The sequence below is a fragment of the Apteryx mantelli genome, chromosome 1 (assembly GCF_036417845.1).
Source record: "Apteryx mantelli isolate bAptMan1 chromosome 1, bAptMan1.hap1, whole genome shotgun sequence".
Lineage (NCBI taxonomy): Eukaryota > Metazoa > Chordata > Aves > Apterygiformes > Apterygidae > Apteryx > Apteryx mantelli.
In genome coordinates, this window is record NC_089978.1 from 132,057,767 (window position 1) to 132,070,156 (window position 12,390).

Consider the following 12,390-nt stretch of genomic DNA (forward strand, 5'->3'; position numbering starts at 1 on the left):
CACAAATTAGATGGCACTTTTGAAAGGTTTTTGAAGTGACTAAGCAACTTAACAGCTGAGCCAAATAACAGAGTCTCCCTTCTATTTGCTCCCCTAACAAATAAACAATTCTTTCTTGTCTTCTTAAAGAGAAAAAAGTTGTGCAAATTCTTTATGCAGTTCATCCACTACTTACCTAACACAGTAAGTATAAAGGTTAAGACGGGATTTTTTTCATCAGAAGTCAAATACTCTAATGCATATGTGGCAGCATCATTATTCTCTAAGTTAAATATGGTCAAGCTGCCGGTTTCCTTGTTAAGTAATCCTCTGTTCCGGAGAGAAGTAAAATACACTGTTTTGCTTTGTTCTTCCCATTCAGCAACTTTATCTTTGTTTTTCTTCCAAGTAATTTCCACTAGCTTTTTGTCTATTTTTACTGGAAAAGTAAAATTTTCTCCCAAGATGCCAAACACCTCCTCACAGCGGATGTGTACCACAGGGGGAAAAAAAGAAAAGTTATTTTACCGATTGTTTTCTAAATTATTGTTTGACCAATGCTTTATGCAGCATCAGATACATTCAAAGTTAGGTTAAAAGCACATCACGGATATTGCAATGTCAAGTTGCAATGTCAAGCACGTGTCAGCTAAGAAGTATGCAAACCTAGCTTGTCTACACAAGCATGTAACAGGCATTACAAAATGGTCCCATTTCTACATCCAGGTCTCTATGAGCCCAGCTAGAATCATTGTCCTGATCTTCTCCCCTATCCTAAATTGAACACTTTCCCTATGTTCATCTGAATTAGGTCACCTCCTCCTGCTCATGGCCTGGTCAAAAAGACAAAAGGAAAAATTACTGTCACCAGCAAAAATCTATCTCAGCATCTGGTTGGAGAATGCACAGACTGAAATCCCTGTTGAGCAATTTTTCAATATCTTGTAATTTGGCTGAATATTTGCAGAGTTAGTAAAAGGCACAATTCTGACACAAAATTACTATCCAGTTCAAAGTGCTTGCTCTGAAATCATGGGGATACTACAGATTTCCTTTGGAAATGTCATTTAAGGTATTTTTAACAGGGAAAAACAACGTATTTTTCACAAATTTCATTCTCAGAAATGGCCAAGCCTTTGGGACAAAACGTTTCCTCCATTCTGCATTATATCACCACAAAAGCTGGTTTATTTCATAGCCAACATATGCAAAACAGCATCTGGTAGCATCCGAACTGCTATCAGTTCCGAAAATAATCATACTTTACTGGAGGGAAGAAAACAAACAAATAACAAAAAACAAAAAAGGAAACAAACAGGCATGATAGAGTTTGATAGTTTAAATTTGAACTAACCTTAAAAAAAAATAACAGCATACTCTGGATACAGTAGAATCAGAGACAAGGAAGGCAGGGGACCCTTTTGAAAGGATGATGCCTCTGTCCCCCTTCTTCAGTTTTCAGCTAAGATCTCCTGCTCCTAAATGGCTCTGAGTGGCTTTAAAATCACTGAGGGGAGATTCCCAGGATGCATCATGGAAAACTCCCCTTAAACAATGATCATGGATGGTGAAAGAGAAATATTTTAGAAGCCTACTCTTGATTTCCGTAGGCCAACTGTTCCCAGGTGACATCTGCTTCCTTTTTTGTTTTGTTTTGATTCTTAAATAGCATCAACTCAAAAACCTACTGATCCTTATTCTGTGCTTCCCTTGCTTCTCATGTCATCATGGTATAAGAACTCGCTTCCATTCATAAATCAATGCAGATACAACAGATTTATCACATTAGAACAACAATTCACTTTCCCTCACTGTATGAGTCCAGAAAACAAACCATGGCCGATCATACCTCACATCCTGTCTTTCCAAATGAAAGCAGCCGGCAGGCCAGCCAGGCCAGTCCCGATGCTGCATGAGCTTCCCAATCAGCAAAAGACAATGCTCACCAACGTACCACATGTCCTGCTCTTCTGCCTAGTGTCACACCACAGAAACAAAGATTTCCTCAGGCAGGAGGCAGAAGGCAAGAAACGAGAAATAGGAGACATCATTTCCATGTGCTTGCATAGAGAACTGCACACATAGGTCTTCTCTGTGCCTCGCTTCTCATGGACTATCCAGTTTGTTTATAATTTACATATGAATGTATTTTTCTCGCTCTGCTGCAGTTTCTAGTCATCCTTGTCTGCACTTTACTTATGCTGTGGCCTTTCCCAAGCACAGAGACTGGATAAGTAAACAGGGCTCAGCTATCACTCTCACATCATTTCAGCACAACCTAACTTTCTTTATCCTCTATCCCTTTCACACAGATTTAAACATCTCACTTGCTTCTGCTGATCCAAAATGAGTATCACTATCCATCCACATCAATCATCAATTCCCAGAAGAGAAGAGAACCCAGGACTCCAACGTTCGTTTTTGGGGACCACTGGAAGGCAGGATGTTGTTTTGATCCGAGGAAGCTTGGAGTCTTATCAGGGACTTTTGTTTCAAAATGACAGTTTCTATGAGCACGTTTCCCTGAAGAAGTCATCTCCAACTGCCCAGAGATCTACAGCATTCCTAGTGTGGAGCAGTAACCCCTGCTGTAATCACTGGAAAATTCTGCCTCTCGGTAACTTCGGCTCACAGACACAAGCTGGGGTGGCTTAGCATGCCAGCATGAGTAAGCCAAGCCACAGCAGCCATCTGCACATCAAGCTATTGGTAAGAGCAAGATAACGTGCCTCCCTCCTGGGAGGAAAGCAGCCACTTGCTGAGAGCTGAAAACACAAGCAAGGACAGCCACCACAGCTCAGCCAACTCCTAGTAACTTGGTAAGCCTAGGTGTGGATGTATGCAAACCCTCAACATCTTTGCTGTCTTTCAATTAGTTGCAAGAGCCCATTGGGGTTATGAGGGTAACATTGTTTCTCCTTCGAGCCCAGAAATGGGACTGGAGGAAGGCAGAGCTGAATGGGAAGAGATAACACATGCCCTCTGCACAGCTTTTGCTTGGCACAGAGAAGTACTGCTATCTTCAGCGCACTCTCTTCTTTCTGGCTGGTGAAACAAAGGCTCTGCAGCAAGGAGCTGAAGAGTTTCTGCACACAAGGACATCTGGGGCTCCCAGGAGTGAGACTGTGGAGAGATTAACCCTTCAGGAGGACCTTCACCCCCTCCTGTCCAAAACCAGACATCAAACACCCTTACTTCCCTGCTTCACTGCTCTAGTGAAAATGCAAAGAAACTTCCCACTCACTCCTGTCACCTTCCTTTTTACAAAGAAATTACATATCATACAGAAATGTTCTGCAAGGTCTCCACAACAACTTTTGGAGCTTCTAAAGAAAGGATATGGCATCAAATATTTTCTAAATTTTCAAAGAAACCTTCCTCCTCTTTTTTCCTTGATTTTTACAAAGGAATGGATTTCCCACTCCGCTCCAACTAACTTCTCTACTGTGGGCAAACCAGTACAAAGAATAGTCAAATGCTCTCTCTTACATCCCCTGTTTGGAGGGCTCAAAATAAGAATGGTGCTTCTCTCCTTTCTTCCTCTCTTATTGTATCCTACAATGCAGTGCTGCACTATGGCCTCCAGTAGCCTCTACAGAAACCATCAGACTTCTGTTCCCTCTTACCTCCTTCAACCCATTTCAAATTCCTTCTCATACCACATCTTTGTGTTCTGTTCCTCAAAACAAACTGCATAACAACAGCGTTATTTATAAAGAAGAGAAACTGGCATTGTGCAAGCCAAGACTCTTCTACAGCCCCACAAACTTGTTCTGCCTACATCATCTTCTCTTCTGCTCCTCCAGCTGCCAGATACCTTTGCCTCACATCCTACTTGTCCTACCCAGGACTCGGAGCCACAGCCAGTCATCATCAGCTGAGCCATGGTGACTGAATGGGTGTATGGATTTGTCCTGCAGCAAACAGAAGGCCATGAGTTTTAGCCTGGTTTGCAATACATGAAAATTAAAATATTTCAGATTATCTCATGTTTGACGAGAGCTCAGCTATGTGCATTAGCACGTAAACTGGAACTCCATGCTAACTGAATCATTTCTCTGAACAAGCAGGTTAGATTGCAGCCTTTTCAAGACAAGGCAAAGTCCTTCACTCCTGTTGTAACATACAGCACGCATACAACCCAGTGTGCTGTATCTGAGTTGTAATATTTATCTGAACATTTTTCTTGGAACTGATATAAGGATTAGCTTACATCAATATTCAGGAATAACTAACTCCCCTTTTTAACACCATCACTATAATCTTTTTGGTATCAAGTAGCTGTTTGAAATGTATATATTAGGTTTATATAAGCATCAGTTAGGCTCCCATATTATCATTATTAAGATGTTAACATACCATCTGCTGAAGCTGGGTGGCAAAATCCTTACTGATTAGCTTATGACAAGGAACTGCCTGCCTCTGGAGTTGGGCTTTTTAAAAAGGTGATTTTTATTTTATTTCTTGCAACTTCCCAACTATCCCTTTTTATTTAGTTTTTTTAATTGTGAATTCCTCAGCTACTGTGAGCAGCAGAGTTTACACTCCATCCTAAAGACCAGAATCCTGAGTTGTAGACAATCCTGGAATAAATGTTCAGTCCAGAAGGACCATCAGAGTATTCACCTCAGTCCCCCTATTCACCCAAAGGCCACAAACACAACTCATATCCCAACCTCCTGTAAGAAAGCATTTAGACCCATGGTATAAAATCAGAGGCAAAAAACTACGGTCAGGCACAGCAAGAATGCAGAAGACAATAAGCTGTACCTAGTGTCTCAGGCTATTGCAATAGCACATCAGATTTGTAAAGGAGGGACTGGATGAGGACTCCTGCTCTGCAAGTCTTACATACAATACCTAAAGCAGAATTTTTAGCTTGCTTCGTGTAGCAACACACACCTCTGTGAACTTGCTGTCTCCAGACAATACGGGGCTGCCTGCAACTACAACGCTCTACACATCTACAAAGGCAGGTCCTAAGGGGAGTATCTGCAACAACCTTGGACCCTTGGCCCTTCCCTGTCATTTTAAAATGATACTGCTGACCAAATAGGTGGGAGTGGTCTGCCTGCTCCTCCTTCTCCCTTGCTTTTGCGTTTTCCCCACCCCCTCCCTTACCTGATCATTGGCAAACATACAGCACAGCCAAGCAGAGAGCATAATCAGGGAAACAACCTGGCTGAAAGTTAACTTGACCAAAAAAGCAACAGAAAGATTAGAATTCCTAGATTCGACTTGCTGTGGGACTGCAGGAACATCAGTGCTGGTGAAGGGGCCAGAGAAGAAACTAGTGAGCAGGGGAAGGGCATGGGTAAGACTGTCCCTTTGATCAGAAATACAGCCCTAGTTCAGTTTGCAGCGACTGCACCCACACCCTAGAGCAGGCTACCTAAAGTGGCTACTAGGAAATGATAAGGACTGAGCTGTGTCTTAAGTCCAACTCCTTCCGTTTATGCACTTCACTGAGGGCTCTTGCCTCTCCGCACTCTGGATTCACAGCTCTAAACCTTCCCAGGACAGATGCACGGCTCTCCAAAATGCTGTCAGAGAAGGAGATGCTGCCTCCCTTTTCTCCAGTAACTCACTGATCAAATCATATGCTCAGGACATTTTCCTACAGTAAACAGATAAAATGCACACTCAGCTGGAGAAGAGCCTAAAATCTTCCCACTAGTGTCCGGACCACTAGACAGAGACACAGCCCCCTCACAGACCCTCTTGGGCCTAGCTGCATTACAGCTCTCTGTGCACACTGGCACAGCTTGGAAAGGAGGAAGAAAGCACACCCACCACTGCACACCCAGGGAGCCTATGGTAGGGCTAATGAAGCCTCGGTATGTGACTCACAGAGGGACTTTTTTGTGGATCCCCACAGCACTTAGGCACAGGCAAGATGCAGAAAATCTTGGTGCTGACAAGGACTAGGCAATTCTGGACATTTTGGGGGAAAGAGCTTGAGGAGTAGGGAGCACAGAGGACCAAAACTTCAGCTCCTCAGAAACACAGGTGCCACCAGAGTCAGGCGCCAGCTTAGGTGGGCTATTCTGGTTCACAGTTTAAGGTTTGTGAATAGAAGGGGAGGTGAGAATCTCTGACAACTTTTGTGAGTTTAGCTCCACAAATTGATTTTTTGGGGGGAGGGGGGGAGGAATAGCAAGAATTTTCAGTAGGGAAAGTCTCCTCCTCTCCCCTGTATTCACATTTCTCTTCCATTTGCTGAATCCCACAGATCTCCCCAGCTCCATCGACCCATGCCTCTTCCGCAACCCTTGTCCTCTCATTACTCATCCAGTCTCATTCTTCCTACTATTTACCATTACTCACTGGATGAGTAATCAAAGGACAAGGACAAGTTAAGGACAAAACCTGTTTGATCCAAAACAGGTGCTTTGAGCCCAGTACTGTGCACTTTGACTCTTGTTCCCCAAGATGTAAAAGCAACTCTGAGGAGAAAGTTCTGAATAAACTTTATGCTAGAAGTACCCACTGGGCTATATTTCCAGGTTGGAAAGGATACTGTGCTCTCTGGGAATGTGAATAGAATTGTGGATTCTTATTTCTGAGGCAACCTCCTGATCAGGGTTCTTCTTTCTGCTCAAGCTTTACTTCAGGTTATTTCTAGATAAATTTATTCATTTAATAGTAAACAAACATATCAATAAAAATATTCCACACCTGGACAGTCTGTCTGCTCACACTCCAGGATCAGGATATGAGTACACTGTCATCACAGCCACTCCAAATTCAACAGCAAGAGAATCAGCTTAACAAGTTTACTGATATTTTAACCATCATAACGTCCCATCTTTTAAGTAACAGTACAGTGGTCAACATACTGGTCAAACTTGCATTCACACCTCTCCCATACTAGGTAATGCTGCACCCTAAGAACAGCAAGGGAAAATTTATGACACACACAGCATTATTAGCAAACTTCAACTGCTCTCAGTTCTAACCATCACCCTAGATTAAGCAGAATGCTTCACTTCTGCCAAGCAAAGAGCACACAGTTTGTTGTGCTGCTTCTTACTACCATTCTAACACAAACTTGAACTCAACTCCATCATCCCTATGGCTAGGATAATAATGCAGCCTTACAACCCAAGGCTTTTAATTTTGTACAATCCTACCTCATGAGCCTGAGTTCCCAGAAATTATCTCCAAGCAGCATATGACTTTATTAATCATTATTCAGTCACAATTCTAATTATTGATTTAATCTTTTTTATTATAAAAGACTATGGATGTACAAGACCTTCCCTACGAGCTAAAGAAAGACTGATCCCTGTCTTAAGAAAGTCTTTCTCATGTGCAGCTCTAGAGCAGGGAAACTTCATCTATCCTGCAGAAGTCAAATATAAGTCCAGTAGCAGAGCAGTACTCCAGGGAATTCACCATACACTGGAGGGGCTACTGCAGAACTGTGGTTCCCAAGCCTTTTTTTCCTGTGAGAGGCACTATATGGGACATCAGTGGAAAAAGAACACATAAAAATATACCTGTATGTTCTGTAGTTATAGCATGACATACCCTGCATATACAAAGTTAGGAGAACCTAAATAACTCCTGCTTCAACAAGATTTATCTAGTAGACTCTTACTGCCCGTACTTTGAGGCAACCTGGATTGAACCAGTTCTGTGGTCACAAACATAGTTAGCGAGGCCCTTCTGCAGGTGTCACACAGGGGGAGGCTGCAATGTGAGAACTCTTATTCTAAAAAGTATCCCCTGCCCTCTGTGCTTAGCTCAGGGTGGTTAGACAAACAATTGAACCTACTAGCTAGTGAAGGGAAGGTCCTGCTCTCTCTCCCCCTCTACCTGCTTCTCCCCTCCCTTTCTCCTGCAGTCTCAGGGTCCTGCCCCTTTGCCAGGCTCACTGGACTGAGCCAATTCCATTCATCATCTTTCCACTTTTTTGCCAAGTTACACTGCCACTAAGGCACTGAGCTAAATTCAGTGAATGATGAGGCCAACACATGGCAACATGAGGGAAGCGAGGGAGGAGGGAGAATTGGGCATCCCCACTATTGGCAAAGGTGAGCTATTAGAGAAGTTCACTGTATTTTGTGAAAATTTACCCTCAGAGTTAGAACACTGATTATGCTTGATCTCTATGCTTTGCTTAGGGACACAGAGTTGACTTGCATTTAAGCCTACCCTTAATTGCTAAAAAAAAAAAAAAGCCGCTCACATCCTCTGGCCACTTACTCCCCACATCTGCATAGCACTCCCTGTGCTGTGCTAGCACAGTCTTTCTGTAGCTATATGATCAATAGGACTGAGAAAATGACCCAGCCAAATAATAACTTTTTTCCTTTGACCGAGTTATTTTTTGGCCAGATCATCTTTGAGATTCAGTTCATGAAAAACTGCACAAATACATGGCACAGAGAGGAAACTGTTGTTTTTGTTGGTTTTTTTTTCCCCTGTGGCAGCACCAGCTTAAACATGTAAACTATAACCTGTGTCACTTCCCAACCCTACATCACCTAAATGGCCTACAGCCACACCACCATGAACACACTCAAACCTCTCTCACGAGGCTGTAAACTCATAGGAAGGCCACTTAAAATATATATATATATACGCACATACACACACATGTGGTCAAATCATTATTTTTTGTCAAACACCCTTAACCACACAGTGAACTCATGGGACCAAAGGAGTCTGCACCTGTAACCCAAAGATGACCTTGAGTTTCTCATGACTAAGACCATTAATGATATTAAGCCAAGAAACTACCAGCAAGATTTTTCACTCTTTGTTCTGCTTGTAATGTTAACTACCAATCCCCCCCAAATATTTCTTTTTTTATGATATAATAGCCACAGTTCTGGAGGCAATGATTTATTAAGAGCTTTTAAGCAGAGGGTGGGGGATTTTTGCATTTGTTTTTCCTTTGCTACAAATCCAGAACTTCCTCTGTTTATTCAGGATTCAGGAGGAAGGTAACAAGACTAGAATATCAGATATATGAAGCAGACACCTGATAACTGGGAAAGATTTTTCCATTCAGACTATTTAAAACTCTGTGTTTAATATTTCTGTTAGCAATCTACTGAACTAAAAACACTCTAAAAGCAAGCTGAAGAGAACATTTGTTACAAGCCCTGATTTCCACTCATTTGTCCCAAGAGCTCATGATACAGCTCCAGTGACATCTCTCAGTAAATGGAAAGATGTAAGAAAAAATACTGAGCAATCCTGGTATTTCTACAGTCAAAGAAAATGTAGAAAAGAGCATATGTTTGTGTATGTGGTGGAAGAGAGGAAGGAAATTTTTAAATAAAACTGAAAAAAAACAAACCTCTCAAACTGCTTAATGTGGAAGAAATAGACAGTCAACATTTAAGGCAAGTTTGTTTTCTGTGTGGGTCAGTTAGAAGAAGTCAGGAAATATAACCTGTGATCAACACTGTGTAAGATAACTTCTGCTCTTACACGAACCAGGATGTCTCCCCTTAACTCGATTTTTGTAAAAGAGGTTGAATTGGGAAACTAAGCATTAAGGAATGCAGTAAAATACAAAAGAGAATTAGAAAAGCAGTAATACTGCTTAGAAATAAGTTGATGCTTGGAACACTGAAAAGTTTTCCATCTCTCAAAAAAGTATCACTACAGACACAGAATGCAGCTACATGCTACAGTTCATTCATCCGGCTTACTTCCCTCATTCCCTCTGCTTTTGGGGTGAAGCCCATACTCTGCTAAAGTCACAGGAAGTTTTGTTGCCATCTGCAGTGCAGCTGAACATCCCCACCAGTGTGAGTGGCACTGCAGTCCTCCTGCTGATATCATAGAAAACAATTTATTCACTGAGTATGGGGAGGTTGCAAAGATCTCTCTGTGGGATCCTGCAACAAACTACAGGATCTGGGCCGTGGTTATTACTATTTTTTCACATACAATCTCCAGGATCCCAAAGCTGAATGCAACTTTGGCTTTTTGCTATATAACTCTTCAGCACATGGACACAGTTGTCCTGAGCAGCTGCGTCATGCCAACTTACTTCACGTAAGATAGCAAAATGCCTTCACAAAAAGGACACTCTATTAATCATGCAATACTGATGCTCATTTAGAACTTTATCTGAAAAATTGCTACAGATGACATGAAACAAATCAGGAACTAGTGGCTGAAGCTTAGATCCCGCAGCTGACTGTGGGCAACACAGGCATGATTCCTACAGGCATGCAGAGTCCTTCTCCATTGGTCCTATGCGCTCTTACAACTCTGGCTGCAGAACAGGATCTTTCAATGGTATTTAAACAAAGCAAGCTGAAGACTTCTGGAATGCTATGACAGGAAATCTCAGGGAGTTGTTCTGAACACTTTGTAGCAGAAACTGCCATTTTAAACCATTAGGAAAAGCAAAAACACACTGGTCTTTTTAAAAAAGGGGATGCAGTCCATCCTGTTTCAGGCACATCCAGGAAATTCCCAAAGCAACAAAAAAGTCACAGAGAAGTCCCTTAGTCTAGAGAAATGATAAGAAAATGTATATAGAGCAAGCCATGCTGCTTGGCCAATCTAGCAACAGCAGCCACCTCTGACAAGTCACGAAGCAACGAGAAAGTTTGTATACTTGTCTTTAACTTCAAAAATGAGTGAGTTTTGATTGCATACTTCCCATACTTATAGTCCTATGCCAGTTTTCTGCTCCTCAGGCATATAGGTGGCATTTGGCTCCCATTTAGTATTTCACCAGATTGAATATTAATAATTTACTTCTACAAGAAAAAAAAAATATCTAAAATCACAGAGAACTTCAGTGATTTTTCCTTGAGAAAGAAGTAACCTAGAAAACAAAACATAGTCTTTTTTCAGTTATCAAATCTAACTCAGGCCACTGAGGCCATACCCGAGAAAGCAGGAATTGCAGTTTATCAGCCCATATAGTGATGACAATCACCTCCTACGATTAAGAATGATGGGAAAGGAAATGAACGGTTAGGAACACAACTCGATGCATAACTTCCTTCAACACAACACTGAAAAATAAAGCGTGCAGCTCAGAGCAGGAGGGCAACACCACCTTCACCACAATGATGTATGGCGTCAAAGATCGCCCCACATAAACACCGCAGCTGCTCCCCCAGCACATATCTGCTCTCAGAAATTTTCCTCCTACCGCCGATGCGCGCCCTGCAGCACTGCGGCACCCTCCCAAAGACCACCCCACCACCCAAAGCTTGGGACCTGAACCGCGCCTGCCAAACCGCCCGCCACGCGCCCGGCCGGGCCTCCCGCCAGGGCACCACGCGGCCGGTAACGGTCGCGCCCCGCCCAGCTCTGCCCCAGGGCCAGCAGGGCGGGGAGGTGGGGCGGCACCCCCGGCCGCCCGCCGCCGCCGCCTGGGGGCGCCCAGCTCCGCCGGCTGCACCCGGCCGTCGCCCCAGGCACCTCAGCCGGGGTGGCCGCGCTGTGGGGAGCCACGCCGAAGCGAATGAGAGGGTGAAGGGCTGGGGGGCAAGGGAAAAGCCTCCCGCCGTGCCCCGATGACGACTCACCTAGCAGGGAGCCCAGCAGCAGCAGCTCCCCCAGCCCGGGCGAGGCCGGCAGCCGCATCGCTGCTCGCCCCAGCAGCTCTCTCGAAATCTCAAAAAGAAACCGAAAGGGGTGGGAGCCACTGCCCGCCTCCCGCCCGCCAGCCTCCTCCCCGCCCTCCGCTATCTTCCCCATCCACTCGGCGCCCTGCTGCCCCACGGCGGCTTCAGGGGCAGGGCCCCGCGGTCGGGCGGTGCAGCGTGAGCCCCTCCTCCCCCAGCCCCGGGGGGCTGAATTACCGAGGTTTCTCTGGAAACCTCAGCCCGCCTTTAGAAAAAGGGGATTTCAAAATACGGGGCCGCCTCTGACGTTTCTTGGCAGGTCGGGACTGCGGGGCAGAGCTGGGGGGTGAGGTGGCATTGTAAACTAGGGTTTCTGGTTCTTGGAGCAGGGCACCAGAAAGCACCTGGGGCTGAAATGGAAGTGTTGCTCTTAGAATAGGGACGTTTCAGCACTGTTGCCCCAAAAAGCTGAATTTAAAGCAATTTAATGTGGAATGGGAGTCACAAAACAAATTTTAGCAACTAACATGCAGCTCACCACCTCAAAATTCTGATCCTCAAAACCTGGTGTTCAACACCAGTTTTCCCCCAAATGGCTACTATTCTTTTGGGGACACATCTGGCAATGCCTCCTTCTGAGGGCTGAGCAGTTTATCATCCATCACCTCTAACCTATGCTCATCTGTGTCACCTAAGGATGGACCCAGGCAGCATTCCCAGTGGGAGCCAGCTGGACTGGGCTCCGTAGAGCTGTAGATGTAACCATTCTGCCTGAGTTAAGAGGGAAAAAAAAAAAAAAACAGAAACCAAGTTTAACTTCTAGGAGTTTCCTTCAACCCCACCTGCTCAAAACCCC

At 44.1% G+C, this 12,390-nt stretch overlaps 1 protein-coding gene across 1 annotated transcript in view; it reads right to left on the reverse strand.

Moving 5' to 3' along the window:
• Nucleotides 1-11,667, reverse strand: part of CD58 (CD58 molecule) — a 28,885-nt gene extending 17,218 nt beyond the window's left edge. The window contains 3 exon segments of the mRNA XM_067291745.1: nucleotides 176-478; nucleotides 5,180-5,245; nucleotides 11,496-11,667. Coding sequence (XP_067147846.1) covers nucleotides 176-478; nucleotides 5,180-5,245; nucleotides 11,496-11,667 — 541 coding nt within the window.
• Between the last annotated feature and the right edge of the window lie 723 nt (nucleotides 11,668-12,390).